Source organism: Bombina bombina, chromosome 4, assembly GCF_027579735.1.
Source record: "Bombina bombina isolate aBomBom1 chromosome 4, aBomBom1.pri, whole genome shotgun sequence".
In the NCBI taxonomy this organism is placed as follows: Eukaryota; Metazoa; Chordata; class Amphibia; order Anura; family Bombinatoridae; genus Bombina; species Bombina bombina.
Window position 1 is genome coordinate 71,974,012 of NC_069502.1, and position 17,985 is coordinate 71,991,996.

The window sequence follows — 17,985 nt, forward strand, 5'->3', positions numbered from 1 at the left end:
TCCGGTGTATAGTGTGTGGACAGGGTGAGTGTTTCTTACACAGACCTGAGGCGGGCAGCTGCGCGGAAGATCCTCTCTTCGGGTAGTGCTGGGCAGCGTCGGGAAGGAGCTCACAAAGTGCACCGCTGCACCCAGGGACCTCCGATTGAGCCGCAGGAGATGTCGGGTAGGTTCTCTGCTTGTGCGGCAAGTTGTGGTGTCCGGTTGGTGCTGGAAGTCAGGGTAGTTGCTGGGAGTATAGCTCCGTGTCACAGTGATACTCCGCTATATGGCCGCAAAGCTGCTTATGCTGAGGAGTGTAAAAACCGCTCAGGAGTTACAACATTAACGATCCATACACTGAGGGGTATAATCAATAACCCCAGGGCAAATTGGTTTTGAGCTTATATTGAAAAATAAAGTTATATGGGCATTTTGTGTGAGGAGCTCTTGCAATACACGACCGCTCAGTATGGCTGCCGGCTCCGCCCCCTCAATGTGTACATTTTTAACAAGCAATTCAACTGAAAAATCTAGGAGTGCTGCAGAATAGATTTTTTGTATTGAAGCACACAGCTACTTGAAATACTGCATAGAGAATTAGGCAGTATACAGAGTTGCCCGTTAAACATACTGATACAATGCCAATGAGTGCAAAAATAAATGCAAAACTTTAAGCAATTGTAAGATTTTGTATTTAAATGAACAGTATATACAATTAATCTTCAAAACAGGGGCACTTTCATTTATGAAATTTTATCAAGACACTTTTTTGAAAAATATTTATAGTAAAAAGTCTAAAAAAAGCCTAAGCTACCAATTGCCCCTAAAGGGGCATTTGTATGGGCATTACCCTTAAAAGGGCATTCAGCTCTTTTTCAATCAGCTCTTTTACTGCCCATCCCTAATCTTAAAAAAAACAAAAACAAAAAAAAAAACAACAACACTTAACCCAAGAAATCTACTCAACAGTTCCTGAAGTCCGGACATCCATCTGCATCCAGGCGGCGAGAAGTCTTCATCCAGGTGGCAACATCTTCATCCATCGCGGGGGCATCTTCTATCTTCATCCCGGTGGCACGGAGCTAAGAAGAACCAGCGACCGCGGAGCAATCGACCGTGGAGGATCCTCTTCATGTGATCATCCGCCGCACACTGAAGCCAATAGGATGAGAGCTACTTAAATCCTATTGGCTGATTTGAACAGCCAATAGGATTTAAGCAGCTTGCATCCCATTGGCCGATTGGAATTTTTCAGCCAATAGGAATGCAACAGTAACACAATATAAAAGTGGGAACCTTACATTCAAGCTTCAGTGTGCAGCGGACGATCACATGAAGAGGATCCTTCACGCTCGATGGCTCCGCGGTAGCTGGTTTTTCTCAGCTCCGCGCCACTGGAATGAAGATAGAAGATGCACCCGCGATGGATAAAGAGATAAAGATGCCGCCACTTGGATGCAGATGGATAGTGTTTTTGGGGGTACGTTGGGTGGGGGTTTACTATTAGGGGGACTTTGTAATTTGTAGGTAAAAGAGCTGTTTAACTTAGGGCAATGCCCTACAAAAGGCTATTGGTAGTTTATTGTTGGGTTATGGGTGTTTTTATTTTGGGGGTCTTTATGTTTTTATATGGCTATTAGATTAGGTGTAATTTTTATTATTTTGGATAATTCCATTTATAAATTTTTGTAATCTTAGTGGGGGGGGTTTTTGTGTGTGGTAATTTTAGATTTTTTTTTTTCGTAGTGTTAAGTTTTTTAATCATAGTAGTGATTTGGGGGGCCGGCGGTTTAGGGGTTAATGCATTTATTTTCATAGAAGCAATGTGGGGGGCCGGCAGTTTAGGGGTTAAAAGGTTTAGTTTATTAGTTGTGATGTGGGGGCCGGCGGTTTAGGGGTTAATAGCTTTATATAGTGTTGGCTATGTGGGTGGGCGGAGGATTAGGGGTTAATAAGTTTAATATAGTATTTGTGATGCAGGAGGGTGGCGGTTTAGGGGTAATAGGTAGTTTATGAGTGTTAGTGTACTTTGCAACATTTTAGTTATGAGTTTTCTGAAACATTTTTGTTTCGCAAAACCCATAACTACTGGTCTCAGATTGTGGTATAGATCAGGGCGGTATAGGCTATAACGCAAGATTTTAGCCGGACCGAACAACCTGTAATACAGCGAAATGGATCGTTGCATTACAGGCTAAAACGCTTGTGTTATAACTATACTGCAGCAACTTGTAATACGAGAGACCTGCCATTTTACGCGCAATGGACAATTTTTCAGCGGTATAGCCGTACCTCACCATACCGCAAAACCTGTAATCTTGGTTAATGATTTCAACATTTTAATATAGTTGAAATTTTTTTTTTAAACACAGTGAAACATTAAAGGGATACTGAATCCAAAATGTTTCTTTCATGATTCAGATAGAGCATGCAATTTTAAGCAATTTTCTACCCAGGTGCTGAACCAAAAATGGGCCGGGCTCATAAGCTTACATTCCTGCTTTTTCAAATAAAGAGAACAAAAGAACAAAAAAAATTGATAATAGGAGTAAATTAGAATGTTGCTTAAAAGTGCCTGCTCCATCTGAATCATAAAAGGAAACATTTTCCTTTAAACGAATATAAAAGTGCAAAAAACAATGATCTATTATGTTATATTATTTATTCACTGCACTACTGCTTGCATATACGTGTTTAACCCTTAAAGGGGTTTAAACACATAGTTAAAGTCAGCACTAAAGAAGCAATGCACTGCTGGGAGCTACCTGAACACATCTGGTGAGCTAATAAAAAGAGGTTTATGTGCTGTGTAGCCACTAATCACCAGCTAGCTCCCATCAGTGTATTGCTGCAGTTAAAGATGTGCCCATATGCTTTTCCACAAAAGACACCAAGAGAAAAAAGTACATTTGATAAGTTATTTTAAAAGTGTCACAAAATGTTATAGTATAGCTTTATGTATATCCTAACCATTCTTAAATTTCTTACAGCATTTGTGACTACCTTATCTATCAGCAATTTCTGTCTATCATTGTTTAGGAATATAATTATCTTGACTGGATATTGGTTAATATAGGAGCGCAATAATTTTAACAAAACTAAACTCACATTATCATTATCGAAAGACAAAGATAATTCAGGAAGATAATTTAACCCTTGTTGGATTACTCAGCAAGTGTTACCAATCTTTTGCCCAGTAAACAAAAAAAATAAAAAAAACTTTTTTTGTGGTACAACTAACAGGGGGAAAGTTAATTGAATTCTGCCTTATTAACAACACAAACTAGTATGTATAGAAAACATTTCTTGCTTATAACATTTAGACTATTATTCCACCAAATAAAGCACTATTACCTCTTTCTCGAACTGATGATGTTTTCAGGGAGGCTGAAAGTTTACCCTAAAAAAGAAAAAAAGGAAATAGACACTCAGCAAAAACAACTGTGCAGTATGCTTTTTTTAATTGATTTTGTACAATTAATTGCAGTGTAATTGTATTTATTGTATACCAATATCATGGTTTCTACAATGCGCAGCAAAATATGTACTTGGGTGTTACAGCCAATCAGAAGCCATAATGCTGGCCATAATCATTTGCTCTCCTGTTTTACAGGTGATTTCTGGGAGGAAGTATTTGCTGAGAGGGGGAGGTATGTGGCACCAGGGCTAAGCCTGTGATTCAGCAGCCAAACAAGTGCAACACTGAATTGGCAGTCTGTAGCTTCAACAAAGTTAGCAAATCAAATTACCTATATGGTACTGGAAATGCATATTGGGAGTGTAGTGTAGAAAGTTTTTGGTATAACGTTTTCTGTCCCTTTGAGAACCATATGAATGTGAAATCTTACCGTTTCATCCTAACTTTACTGTGATATAAATAAAAGAGATGTCTCAGAATAATATTTTTTTATTATTATTTTCAATTAAGGTTAATATATAAAATATTAGCAAAAAGAGCTCCCTGACTAAATCTAGTCAGGTTCTAGAGCGCTTACACCTAAACTTCACTGTTCATTACAGTATATTAGAGTCAAATGGATCACTCACTATTGGTGTCTTCCGGATTACAACATGTTACTGCAAAATGTCCTTCCTTAGCAGCTAAGCTTTTGTATTCCTCTTCACTGGAGCAGGTAGAACTGACACATGAAACTCTGTAGATAGATATCTTAAAGAACCGTTAAACTACAGCCTCCTTTCACTGTAGACAGTTTCTATGCGTTTCACCCGTTCTTGGGCATGATCATGATTAAGCACAAAAACAGGTGAAATGCATAGACGCTATCTATAGTGGATTCGCAGATCTTGCATGAAGGAGGGCTGCGGTTTTTGAGTGCACTCCATCTACAGCCGGTATCTAAACTATACTGTGATACAAGGTATCTGAAGTGTATCCTGCATGTGATTACACACTGAAGTGCAGGTGGACGGACAACTATGTGGATGACAGATCACTTGGCCAGTGAATCCCAGAACAACGCAATTGACAGTGTTTGGAGATGAACAGTGGTCTGTAAACGGGAGAACCGGATTAACGAGCTGAAGACCAAATGTCCTTACTCTGAGTACTAATTATCACAGGAATAACTGAAATTGGATTTGGACTGTTTCAGAGTTTAACTCAGCTAATAGTATTAGGTAACCCGACGAGCCGCTTTTTTGATAGCCTCAAACTGTACAGCTAATATACGTGTGATGGTAAACTATTCACAGCGCTTCAAAAGCTAAAAATGTTCAAAAATACCATTACTTATGGCATAGCTTAATATAAAGGTGTTTTTTTGTTTTTTTTTAGCTTTTTATGTTTGGGTGACGTCCCATATGAATTTTCGCACAGTGCATATATTTATTTTATTTATGTACACTTATATACTGTATTCTCTTTTTGTACTATAGTTGATAAACTGTGTGTGTTAAAACTGTCAGCTTTTAGTGCCTTCCTCGAAACCTAGGTTCTTTAAGATTTCTTTGTTATCTATCTGGGAGGGGGTAGATTTTTGGACCTATCTACCTTTGTGTAATTGTCTGTAGAGAGATAGGAATGCCACAATACAGCATAGAGCTAAGTACAGTATATTATAAAACACAAAATCAATTTCTTTAATAAATGCCAAATGCACATTTATAAAGTGCATAGAAATAACACAACACTACCAGTAGCTCCTGAGTGTCTCTTTGTAGAGGAATGTCAGTCCTGTCCATCAGTCCTTTGCTAATCTGTTCAGATATGCACTTTCTGTCTTGAATCAGAGCAGGTAAAATATGAATTAGCAAGAAACTGTGCTTGAATAGTTCACCTTAAACAAGGTTGCCTTTGTAAGTGTGCATTTGACATTTATTAAAGAAATTGATTTTGTGTGACATAATACACTGTACCCTATTTATACTGATGGGTCAATTTATCAAAGCATCAACTGATAATACGCTTGAATTCCGCGTGTATTTGTCTAGAGATTGATCCGCTGTAGTTATCAAAGCATCAAGATCGGCAAATGTTGAAATTTGTGACGTAAAATACGATCCCGCAATCTCAATCCGACGCAGATTGATGCTTGTGTCATTACAGATGTTTCGAATTCACATGACTCTATTTGACACTTTTCCCAATTTATCAAACATTTAACAGGTACGCTCGCGTCTATTCCGACGCAGCGTACCTAGTTTTCAATCCATCACCATTGAGGTCGCGGATGCCTCAGAACTCAATGGCAGTCTGAAAACACAGAAATCTTATGTTCGATGCTGCAAGAGAATGAAGCATATTACATAATAAAAGTAAATTAAAAACTCTATTAAAATGCTATACCCTTTCTAAATCAAACAATATTATTGCTCCACATTTGGTGCACTAGTAGATATAGGGATAAAAATGAAAAATGCATTACTACTTATGGATTGTGCTACAAATTTGTTTCTCATTACAAAGCAAGGGGACAATATTATTTCTACAAATTTGTTGAAAAGTTTTGCCCCAAACTTGTCGCACAAATAGATATAGAGATAAAAATGAAATAAATACACAACATAATATAGCTAACTTCCTTTTAATTTTTTTGGAAAAATCTATGTGAACCATGGTTAAGCCATGTAATACAAGTCCCACTCTCCACTTCGCACCAATTTTGACGCAACACCTTTCGCACCAATTATGACGCAAACTCCTTAACAACCCACACACTAGTGAATTTTTCAACCACTTTTGATTGGAATATGCATAATCACATGATTTATGACATCAGCCAATCTGATTCAAATTTACATTTTAAACTATCACTAACGAATCAAATTTGCCCGATACTTGTGTCACTGATCACTCATCAGAACTTGTAAGTGCCATTTGTTTCATTGTGTAATTACTTTTAAAGTATGTATATGTGATTTTAGAATTAAAGATAAACATTGATGCTGACATTAGGACACACAGTGTAATATTTTAGACCAGGATTTTAAAATTCAAATTGATGTCTGATTCAATATAATCTTAAGCTGATAGCTCAAATGGATAGCCCACCTAACATTAAACTTTCATGATTCAGATACAGCAGAAATTAAAATCACCTCTTTACTGTCATGCTATTTTCAGGGTATTTCTTCCTTCTCTTGAATTTCTTTTTCAGTAAGAAATGTCATCTTATATGCCAGCCCATTTTATAACACCTGTGAAGGGGTGGTTTTTAAAACTAGATTGCAATCAGGAGGGGTTACACAGGTACAGAGAGAAAACTGGCCCAGCTCTTAAAATATCCATTGATTGCAAATAAATACATATGATACCCTAATTAAATGTTGTCTGATCAGAATAATAATACATTTACTCTATATACATATAGTGGTATAAATAAACACAGAGATATGAAAAACAACATTGTTTAGAACAAAAAAAGGAATTTAGAGACATGTAAATATGTTTGCAAAATATTTCTGACATACACACACATACATATATATATATATATATATACACACAAGTATGTGCAAAGATATATCTTCAAATTCTAGCATTAATAATCATTTATTAAAAAAAAAAATATGAGATAAAAGCATATCATGACTCATGACTTCTAGAAATACAAATACACATTAATTTATGCGAAAGTATCATATAACAGATTTTTTTGTATAACAAATAAATATAAAAATAACTTTCTATGTATTGTTTGTTGAGGTATAAATCTAGCTATTTCTTGGATATTAACAGTTGAAAAATAAAAGATTAGCTTTAGAGAAATGTGCTTGTTCATGGACAGTAATAAAATGGTATAAATAAAGTTGTGAAAAACCAGAATAACCGCGACATCGCTGACTGTTAGTTAACAACAGTCCGATGCACTTCGGACCGTACTTGACGCGCATGTTTTTGACGGCTTTTTTTTTTATAAATAAGGGTATCGTAATCAGATCCGCGTCAACGATGTCTGGCGAGCGTATTGACGCCGGCGAATGCACTGAGATTGCCGCTTTAATAAATTGACCCCTGAGCATTGAACTAGGAAGAGATCATCACAATTTTAAGTACTGGCAATCAGTATGCATTTTTTTTTTTATTAATATATTTTTCTTTCATGTAAGTGGCAAGAGTCCATGAGCTAGTGACGTATGGGATATACATTCATACCTGGAGGGGGCAAAGTTTCCCAAACCTCAAAATGCCTATAAATACACCTCCCATCTCACTCATACTTCAATTTTACAAACTTTGCCTTCGTTGGAGGATGTTGAAGCAAGTAATGCTTGATTTCTTCTGTGAAAGGCGTTTTTAAGCATTTCGAAGCCCAGTTCCTCTCAAAGTACAGTGTTTGTTTGAGGGATGTGAAGGGATTATTTGCCTAATGAAGCCATTGTTTTCACCTATGGGAAATCTATTCTAAGGCTCTCTGTAAATTTGGTTGTGGGGATTCATCTGCCACCTCCCTTTACAGATCAACATTATACTCCTCTACCATTACCTCTGCTGATATGTTTTAGTACTGGTTTGGCTGTCTGCTATATGTGGATGGGTGTCTTCAGGTAAGTATATATCTTTTTTTTTAAGACACTCTCAGCTATGTTTGGCACTTTATATTTTTAAAGTTTAATATATATTGCATATATTTGCCATGAGTCAGGTCAATGTTTATTTCCCTTTGCAGCCTAACAGTTTCAGCATGGAAAATTATGTTTGGGAGAAATTTAGTAATTTTTTTCTTACCTGAGGTTCCAGTTATGCCTGTTATGACGCGAATCGTGTCATTTCCTGTTAACCTTGGCGCCAAAAGGTTTTTTTTGTTTTTTTTCCCTCAGCATTTGCGTCATCTTTGTTGGCGTCATTTTTGGCGCCAAAAATTTTGTTATATTAAGTCTCTTCCTCTTTTGCTCTCTGCTTTCATTTGTTACAGAGGGCTATGATATTTGCTTTTGTTTTTCATATAAGCATTTTTTTCCATTCCTGAAACTGCTATTTTGTGGAAATTTGATATTTTGTTTAAATTTTATTTATTTTTTTTTGTTACATTTTTCAAAATGTCTCAAACTGATCCTGCCTCTGATGTTACTGTAGAAACTATGCTGCTTGTACACAATTTCTACCAAAGCTAAATGTGTATATTGTAATTAGCTGATTTTATTTCTTCAGCTCAAATATGTGGCACTTGTTATGTTTTATTATTCATACTGATAATGTTTCTATAGTACAAATAAATCTACTGTTTTACCTTCACAGTCTAATGTACATGATATTACTGTTGATATAAAGGATCATATTGCAAAATACATAGAGAAGGCTATGACTGCTATTCCACCTTCAAATTAACGTAAACGATCTCTCCTAACTTCTCATAAACCTATGAAGATTGTATTGATCGACAGCAAACTGTAGTATTTCTACTGATGTGGTTTTCTCTGACTCAGAGGATCCTATTTCAGAGACTGATTTTGATACATTAAACTTTCAATTCAATGTATTCATTCTTTATTAAGGAAGTATTGTTTACTTTGAGTATTGAGGAATCTAGTCCTCTTGATAACAAGAATAGCAAATGTTTGAATTCTGTTTTTGTAAGCTTCTGAGGTAACTCTGTAAGTTTTTCTTTTTCCAGATGCTATCCATAATATGTTTAGTAAGGAATCTAAACTTTTTTTTTTTTTACATTTCTTCTAGGTTTTAAAAGCTATATCTGTTACCTTTGGCTAATTTAGTGTTTTTAGGTAAAAGTCCCTATAGGTGGGGCTATTTTTTCTCTTGCCGAAGATATTTCTTCTTTTAAGGATCTTTAAAAAGGAAGTTTGTTTCCTATCTTAAGAGAAGCATATTTACATATTGGCTATGTTTTTTAACCTGCCATTTCTATGGCTAATGTTGCTGCTGTTTCAACTTTGTTTTTAGCCATTTTTACTAGAAAAGTTGTATGGCTTAAATCTCTGATAAGGTGTTTAAATTTAGATTACTATCTTATTATTTTAGGATAGTAATTTTTTTAAGATTTTCTATTGGATTTTATCTCCTCTATTACTGGGGGAAAGGGAGTCTTTTCTTCGCCAAGTTAAGAAATCTAAGTGTAATTTTTAAGCTCCCAATTGTTTTTTCATTCCCTTACGGCCTCTGGCTCTGATTTTAGATTTTTTTTCTGAATTTCAATAATTCCAAGCCTTATAATTAAATTAATTTCAGCCCCTAAGGCTGCATGAAGGTGCAGCCTTTTAACCAGTTCTACTTTCTGTTCAAATCAGTGGATTCAGAATATTGTTTTCTCAGGAGTATCGAATAGGTTTCAGAATAAAAACCTCACATGGGAAGATTCTTGTCTATGTTATAACAAACCCTGTGAATGCTCAGGTTTTTCTGAATTGTGTTTCAGATTTAGAGTTTTCAGAGGTGATGGTTCCAGTTCCTCTGCAGGAACGGAGTTTGGGTTTCTATTCAAATCTATTCATTGTCCTAAAGAAAAAACTTGTTCAGACCATTTCTGGATCTGAAATTTATATATCATTTTGTAAGAGTCCCAACTTTCAAGATGGTGACTATAGCGACTATTTTGCCTTTCTGTTTAGCAAGGTTACTTCATGTCCACAATAGATTTACAGGACGCTTATTTTCAATTCATTCAGATCACTATTGTTTTCTGAGATTCTCTTTTCTAGATAAGCATTACCAATTTGTAGCTCATCCTTTTGGGCTAGCGGCAGCTCAGAGATTCTTTTCAAGGATTCTTGGCGCCCTTCTATCTGTATTCAGAAAACAGGGTATTGCGGTGTTTCCTTATTTGGATGATATTTGGTACTAGCTTTAATCTTTTAATTCAGCAGAATCTCACTTGAAACAACTAGTGTGGTTTCCTCAAGACATGGTTGGAGGATCATTTTTACAGTGTTTTTGTTGATTCCTTAGACAAGGGTCACCATTTTAGGTTTCCAGATACATTTTAGTGTCTATGATTCTTTCTCTGATAGACTAGAGACAAATAAAGTTAATTTTAGTTTTTCTAAACCTTCAGTCTCTATTTTTTCGTTCAGTGGTTATGAACATGGAAGTTTTTGGTCTCATGACTGCAGCATCAGGTGCGATCCTCTTTGCTCGTTTTCATTTGGGGCCTCTAAAGCTTTGCATATTGCACCATAGGTGCAGGGATTATTTTCGGTTATTATGACTGATATACTTAAATCCCAACAATTTTTTCTCTCTGATTTGGTGGTTGGACTATCATCTTATTGTTCAGGGGGCTTCATTTGTTCATCCTACCTGGACTGTATTCTCAACAGATGCAAGTTTTTCAGGTGGGGAGCTGTCTGAGAGTCTCTGACAGCACTAGGGGTTTGGAAACCTCAGGAGGCGAGGTTACTATTCAATATTTTAGAACTCCTTGATATTTTCAGGGCTCTTCAGGCGTGGCTTCTTTTAAAGAGACAAATTTTACATTTGTTTTTTAAACAGACAATATCACAACAGTGGCATTTGTCAATCATCAAGGAAGGACTCACAGTCCTTCATTTATGGAGGAAGTATCTTGGATACTTTCTTCGTCGGAATCCAACTCTTTTCTAATTTTTGCGATTCATATCTCAGGTGTAGACAATTGGGAAGGGGATTATCACAGCCGTCAGACTTTATATCTGGGGGAGTGCTCTCCATTTAGATGTGTTTTTTTCATCTTGTACAGATGTGGGGTCTTCCATAAATAGATCTGATGGTCTCTTGTCTAAACAAGAAGTTTTCCAGATTCTTTTCAAGGTCCAAGGATCCTCAGGTGGAGATAGTGGATGCTATAGCAGTTCTTTGGTTTTTACCAACCTGCTTACATTTTTTCCGCCTCTGGTTCTTTTTCCAAGGGTGATATTCAAGATCATAATGGAACATTTTTTATGTGTTTTTGATAGCTCCAGCTTGGTCTCTCAGGTTTTGGTATGTGGACCTTATCAGGATGTTCAGTTGCCAGCCTTGGCTACTTCCTTTAAGGCCAGACCTTCTGTTTCAGGGGCCGCTTTTTCCACAGGATCTCAAATTTCTAAATTTGAAGGTTTGGAAATTGAACGCTTAACTGCTTAGTCATAGATGTTTCTATGTTTCTCTGACTCAGTTATTAGCACTATGATACAGGCTTGTAAGTCTGTTTCTAGGAGATTTTATTTTCGGCTTTGGAGAACCTATATTTCATGATGTTCAACTCATGATTATTCTGGCCATTCTTTTAGAATTCCTAGGATTTTACAGTTTCTTTAGGTTGGTTTGGATTTGGAACGTTTTGTCTGCAAATTCTTTGGAAGAACACATTTTCTGCTCTTTCGGTCTTTTTTCATAGGAAGATTGCTTAACTTACTGATATTCACTGTTTTGTTCAGGCTTTGGTTTATATTAAACCTGTTTTTAAATCTATTTCTCCTCCTTGGAATCTCAATTAAGATTTTTCAAACTCCTCCTTTTGAGTCTATGTATTCTCTGGATATTCAATTACTTTCTTGGAAAGAGTTTTTTCTTTTGGCTATCTCTTCTGCTTGAAGAGTTTCTGTATTGTCTGCTCTCTTTTGTGAGTCTCTTTATCTCTTTTTCTATCAAGATAAAGTTGTTTTGCGGACTTAATTTAAATTTTTAGTTGTGAAATCTAACAACATCATTAAGGAAATTGTTGTTCCATCTTTGTGTCCTAATTTTAAGAATACTCTTGTAGGGTCTTTACATTCTTTGGATGTGGTAAGAGCTTTGAAATATTATGTTGAGGCTACTTATAGGGACACTAAACCCAATTTTTTTCTTTCATAATTCAGATAGAGCAGGCAATTTTAAGCAACTTTCTAATTTACTCCTATTATCAATTTTTCTTCGTTCTCTTGCTATCTTTATTTAAAAAGGAGGAATGTGATGCATAGGAGACAGCCCATTTTTGGTTGAGAACGTGGGTTATGCTTGCTTATTGGTGGGTAAATGTAAGCCTCCAATAAGCAAGCACTATCCATGGTGCTGAACCTAAAATGGGCTGGCTGCTAAGATTTATATTCCTGCTTTTAAAATAAAGATAGCAAGAGAACGAGGAAAAATTGATAATAGGAGTAAATTAGAAAGTTGCATAAAATGTCATGCTCTATCTGAATCATGAAAGAAAAAAATTTGGGTTCAGTGTCCCTTTAAGAGTTCAGAATGATTTCTACTCTTTTTGTTATTTTTTTTCTGTCTCCAGGAAAGGTCAGAAAGTCTCTGTTATATGTCTGTTTTTTTGGTTCAGACTTTTGATTCACAAAGTTTAGAGAATTACAGCTCATTCTACTAGATCAGTTGTCACTTCTTGGGCTCTCAAGAATGAAGCTTCGATCGATCAAATTTGCAAAGCAGCAACTTTGTCTTCTTTGCATATTTTTACTAAATTTTACCATTTTTATGTGTTTGCTTCTTCAGAAGCAGACTTTGGTATAAAAGGTTCTTCAGGCAGTTATCTCAGCTTGATTCTAATGCCTTGATTTTAGTTTTTTTGAACTTTTTTAAGAAAACTTAAAAACATAATTTATGCTTACCTGATAAATTTATTTCTCTTGTAGTGTATCCAGTCCACGGATCATCCATTACTTATGGGATATTAACTCCTCCCCAACAGGAAGTGCAAGAGGATTCACCCAGCAGAGCTGCTATATAGCTCCTCCCCTAACTGCCATTACCAGTCATTCGACCGAAAACATGCAGAGAAAGGAAAACCATAGGGTACAGTGGTGACTGTAGTTTAATGGAAAAATTACCTGCCTTAAAGTGACAGGGCGGGCCGTGGACTGGATACACTACAAGAGAAATAAATTTATCAGGTAAGCATAAATTATGTTTTCTCTTGTTAAGTGTATCCAGTCCACGGATCATCCATTACTTATGGGATACCAATACCAAAGCTAAAGTACACGGATGACGGGAGGGACAGGCAGGCTCTTTATACGGAAGGAACCACTGCCTGAAGAACCTTTCTCCCAAAAACAGCCTCCGAAGAAGCAAAAGTGTCAAATTTGTAAAATTTGGAAAAAGTATGAAGAGAAGACCAAGTTGCAGCCTTGCAAATCTGTTCAACAGAAGCCTCATTCTTAAAGGCCCAAGTGGAAGCCACAGCTCTAGTAGAATGTGCTGTAATTCTTTCAGGAGGCTGCTGTCCAGCAGTCTCATAGGCTAACCGTATTATGCTACGAAGCCAAAAGGAGAGAGAGGTAGCCGAAGCTTTTTGACCTCTCCTCTGACCAGAATAAACGACAAACAGGGAAGACGTTTGTCGAAAATCCTTAGTTGCCTGTAGATAAAATTTCAGGGCACGGACTACATCTAGATTGTGTAGCAGACGTTCCTTTTTCGAAGAAGGATTAGGACACAAAGATGTAACCACAATCTCTTGACTGATATTCCTGTTAGTGACCACCTTAGGTAGGAACCCAGGTTTAGTACGCAGAACTACCTTGTCTGAATGAAAAATCAGATAAGGAGAATCACAATGTAAGGCAGATAACTCAGAGACTCTTCGAGCCGAGGAAATCGCCATTAAAAACAGAACTTTCCAAGATAACAACTTGATATCAATGGAATGAAGGGGTTCAAACGGAACCCCCTGTAAAACATTAAGAACTAAGTTCAAACTCCATGGTGGAGCAACAGTTTTAAACACAGGCTTGATCCTAGCTAAAGCCTGACAAAAAGCTTGAACGTCCAGAACTTCTGACAGACGTTTGTGTAAAAGAATGGACAGAGCTGAAATCTGTCCCTTTAAGGAACTAGCGGATAAACCCTTTTCTAAACCTTCTTGTAGAAAAGACAATATCCTCGGAATCCTAACCTTACTCCATGAGTAACTCTTGGATTCGCACCAATATAAGTATTTGCGCCATATCTTATGGTAAATCTTTCTGGTAACAGGCTTCCTAGCCTGTATTAAGGTATCAATAACTGACTCAGAAAAACCACGTTTTGATAAAATCAAGCGTTCAATTTCCAAGCAGTCAGCTTCAGAGAAATTAGATTTTGATGTTTGAAGGGACCCTGGATCAGAAGGTCCTGTTTCAGAGGTAGCGACCAAGGTGGACAGGATGACATGTCCACTAGATCTGCATACCAAGTCCTGCGTGGCCATGCAGGCGCTATTAGAATCACTGATGCTCTCTCCTGTTTGATTCTGGCAATCAATCGAGGAAGCATCGGGAAGGGTGGAAACACATAAGCCATCCCGAAGGTCCAAGGTGCTGTCAAAGCATCTATCAGAACCGCTCCCGGATCCCTGGATCTGGACCCGTAACGAGGAAGCTTGGCGTTCTGTCGAGACGCCATGAGATCTATCTCTGGTTTGCCCCAACGTCGAAGTATTTGGGCAAAGACCTCCGGATGAAGTTCCCACTCCCCCGGATGAAAAGTCTGACGACTTAAGAAATCCGCCTCCCAGTTCTCCACTCCCGGGATGTGGATTGCTGACAGGTGGCAAGAGTGAGACTCTGCCCAGCGAATTATCTTTGATACTTCCATCATTGCTAGGGAGCTTCTTGTCCCTCCCTGATGGTTGATGTAAGCTACAGTCGTGATGTTGTCCGACTGAAACCTGATGAACCCCCGAGTTGTTAACTGGGGCCAAGCCAGAAGGGCATTGAGAACTGCTCTCAATTCCAGAATGTTTATTGGTAGGAGACTCTCCTCCTGATTCCATTGTCCCTGAGCCTTCAGAGAATTCCAGACAGCGCCCCAACCTAGTAGGCTGGCGTCTGTTGTTACAATTGTCCAGTCCGGCCTGCTGAATGGCATCCCCCTGGACAGATGTGGCCGAGAAAGCCACCATAGAAGAGAATTTCTGGTCTCTTGATCCAGATTCAGAGTAGGGGACAAGTCTGAGTAATCCCCATTCCACTGACTTAGCATGCACAATTGCAGCGGTCTGAGATGTAGACGTGCAAAGGGTACTATGTCCATTGCTGCTACCATTAAGCCGATCACCTCCATGCATTGAGCTACTGACGGGTGTTGAATGGAATGAAGGACACGGCATGCATTTTGAAGCTTTGTTAACCTGTCTTCTGTCAGGTAAATCTTCATTTCTACAGAATCTATAAGAGTCCCCAAGAAGGGAACTCTTGTGAGTGGAAAGAGAGAACTCTTCTTTTCGTTCACCTTCCATCCATGCGACCTTAGAAATGCCAGTACTAACTCTGTATGAGACTTGGCAGTTTGAAAGCTTGAAGCTTGTATCAGAATGTCGTCTAGGTACGGAGCTACTGCAATTCCTCGCGGTCTTAGTACCGCCAGAAGAGCACCCAGAACCTTTGTGAAGATTCTCGGAGCCGTAGCCAATCCGAATGGAAGAGCTACAAACTGGTAATGCCTGTCTAGAAAGGCAAACCTTAGATACCGGTAATGATCTTTGTTAATCGGTATGTGAAGGTAAGCATCCTTTAAATTCACTGTGGTCATGTACTGACCCTTTTGGATCATGGGTAAAATTGTCCGAATAGTTTCCATTTTGAACGATGGAACTCTTAGGAATTTGTTTAGGATCTTTAAATCCAAGATTGGCCTGAAAGTTCCCTCTTTTTTGGGAACCACAAACAGATTTGAGTAAAACCCTTGTCCTTGTTCCGACCGCGGAACCGGATGTATCACTCCCATTAATAAAAGATCTTGTACGCAGCGTAGAAACGCCTCTTTCTTTATTTGGTTTGTTGACAACCTTGACAGATGAAATCTCCCTCTTGGGGGAGAGAATTTGAAGTCTAGAAGGTATCCCTGAGATATGATCTCTAACGCCCAGGGATCCTGGACATCTCTTGCCCAAGCCTGGGCGAAGAGAGAAAGTCTGCCCCCCACTAGATCCGTTCCCGGATCGGGGGCCCTCGATTCATGCTGTCTTAGGGGCAGCAGCAGGTTTCCTGGCCTGCTTGCCCTTGTTCCAGGACTGGTTAGGTCTCCAGCCTTGTCTGTAGCGAGCAACAGCTCCTTCCTGTTTTGGTGCAGAGGAAGTTGATGCTGCTCCTGCTTTGAAATTACGAAAGGAACGAAAATTAGACTGTCTAGCCTTAGGTTTGGCTCTGTCTTGAGGCAGGGCATGGCCTTTACCTCCTGTAATGTCAGCGATAATTTCTTTCAACCCGGGCCCGAATAAGGTCTGCCCTTTGAAAGGTATATTAAGCAATTTAGATTTAGAAGTAACGTCAGCTGACCAGGATTTTAGCCACAGTGCTCTGCGTGCCTGAATGGCGAATCCGGAATTCTTAGCCGTAAGTTTAGTTAAATGTACTACGGCATCTGAAATAAATGAGTTAGCTAACTTAAGGGCTTTAAGCTTGTGTGTAATCTCATCTAATGGAGCTGATTCAAGTGTCTCTTCCAGAGACTCAAACCAAAATGCTGCTGCAGCCGTGACAGGCGCAATGCATGCAAGAGGTTGCAATATAAAACCTTGTTGAACAAACATTTTCTTAAGGTAACCCTCTAACTTTTTATCCATTGGATCTGAAAAGGCACAGCTATCCTCCACCGGGATAGTGGTACGCTTAGCTAAAGTAGAAACTGCTCCCTCCACCTTAGGGACCGTTTGCCATAAGTCCCGTGTGGTGGCGTCTATTGGAAACATCTTTCTAAATATCGGAGGGGGTGAGAACGGCACACCGGATCTATCCCACTCCTTAGTAACAATTTCAGTAAGTCTCTTAGGTATAGGAAAAACGTCAGTACTCGCCGGTACCGCAAAATATTTATCCAACCTACACATTTTCTCTGGTATTGCAACTGTGTTACAATCATTCAGAGCCGCTAACACCTCCCCTAGTAATACACGGAGGTTTTCCAGCTTAAATTTAAAATTTGAAATATCTGAATCCAGTTTGTTTGGATCAGAACCGTCACCCGCAGAATGAAGCTCTCCGTCCTCATGTTCTGCAAATTGTGACGCAGTGTCTGACATGGCCCTAATATTATCAGCGCACTCTGTTCTCACCCCAGAGTGATCACGCTTACCTCTCAGTTCTGGTAATTTAGCCAAAACTTCAGTCATAACAGTAGCCATATCCTGTAATGTGATTTGTAATGGCCGCCCAGATGTACTCGGCGCTACAATATCACGCACCTCCCGAGCGGGAGATGCAGGTACTGACACGTGAGGCGAGTTAGTCGGCATAACTCTCCCCTCGTTTGGTGAAATATGTTCAATTTGTACAGATTGACTTTTATTTAAAGTAGCATCAATACAGTTAGTACATAAATTTCAATTGGGCTCCACTTTGGCTTTAGCACATATAGCACAGATATCTTCCTCTGAATCAGAAATGTTTAACACACTAGCAAATAAACTAGCAACTTGGAAATACTTTTCAAGTAATTTACTATAATATGAAAACGTACTGTGCCTATAAGAAGCACAGAAAAAGTTATGACAGTTGAAAATTAATAAACTGAAAAGTTATAGCATCAAATCTTTGTAAAAAACACAATTTTAGCAAAGGATTGCTCCCATTAGCAAAGGATAACTAACCCTGATAGCAGAAAAAAAAAAAAAAAAAAATACAGAAATAAACGTTTTTTTATCACAGTCAACTACAATC

The 17,985-nt window shown here is 38.2% G+C and overlaps 1 protein-coding gene across 1 annotated transcript in view; it reads right to left on the reverse strand.

Moving 5' to 3' along the window:
• The window catches only part of EPHX2 (epoxide hydrolase 2), a 422,238-nt gene that overhangs the window by 207,245 nt on the left and 197,008 nt on the right, over nucleotides 1-17,985 (reverse strand). The window contains exon 14 of the mRNA XM_053709506.1: nucleotides 3,337-3,382. Coding sequence (XP_053565481.1) covers nucleotides 3,337-3,382 — 46 coding nt within the window. The remainder of the gene's footprint in view (nucleotides 1-3,336; nucleotides 3,383-17,985) is intronic.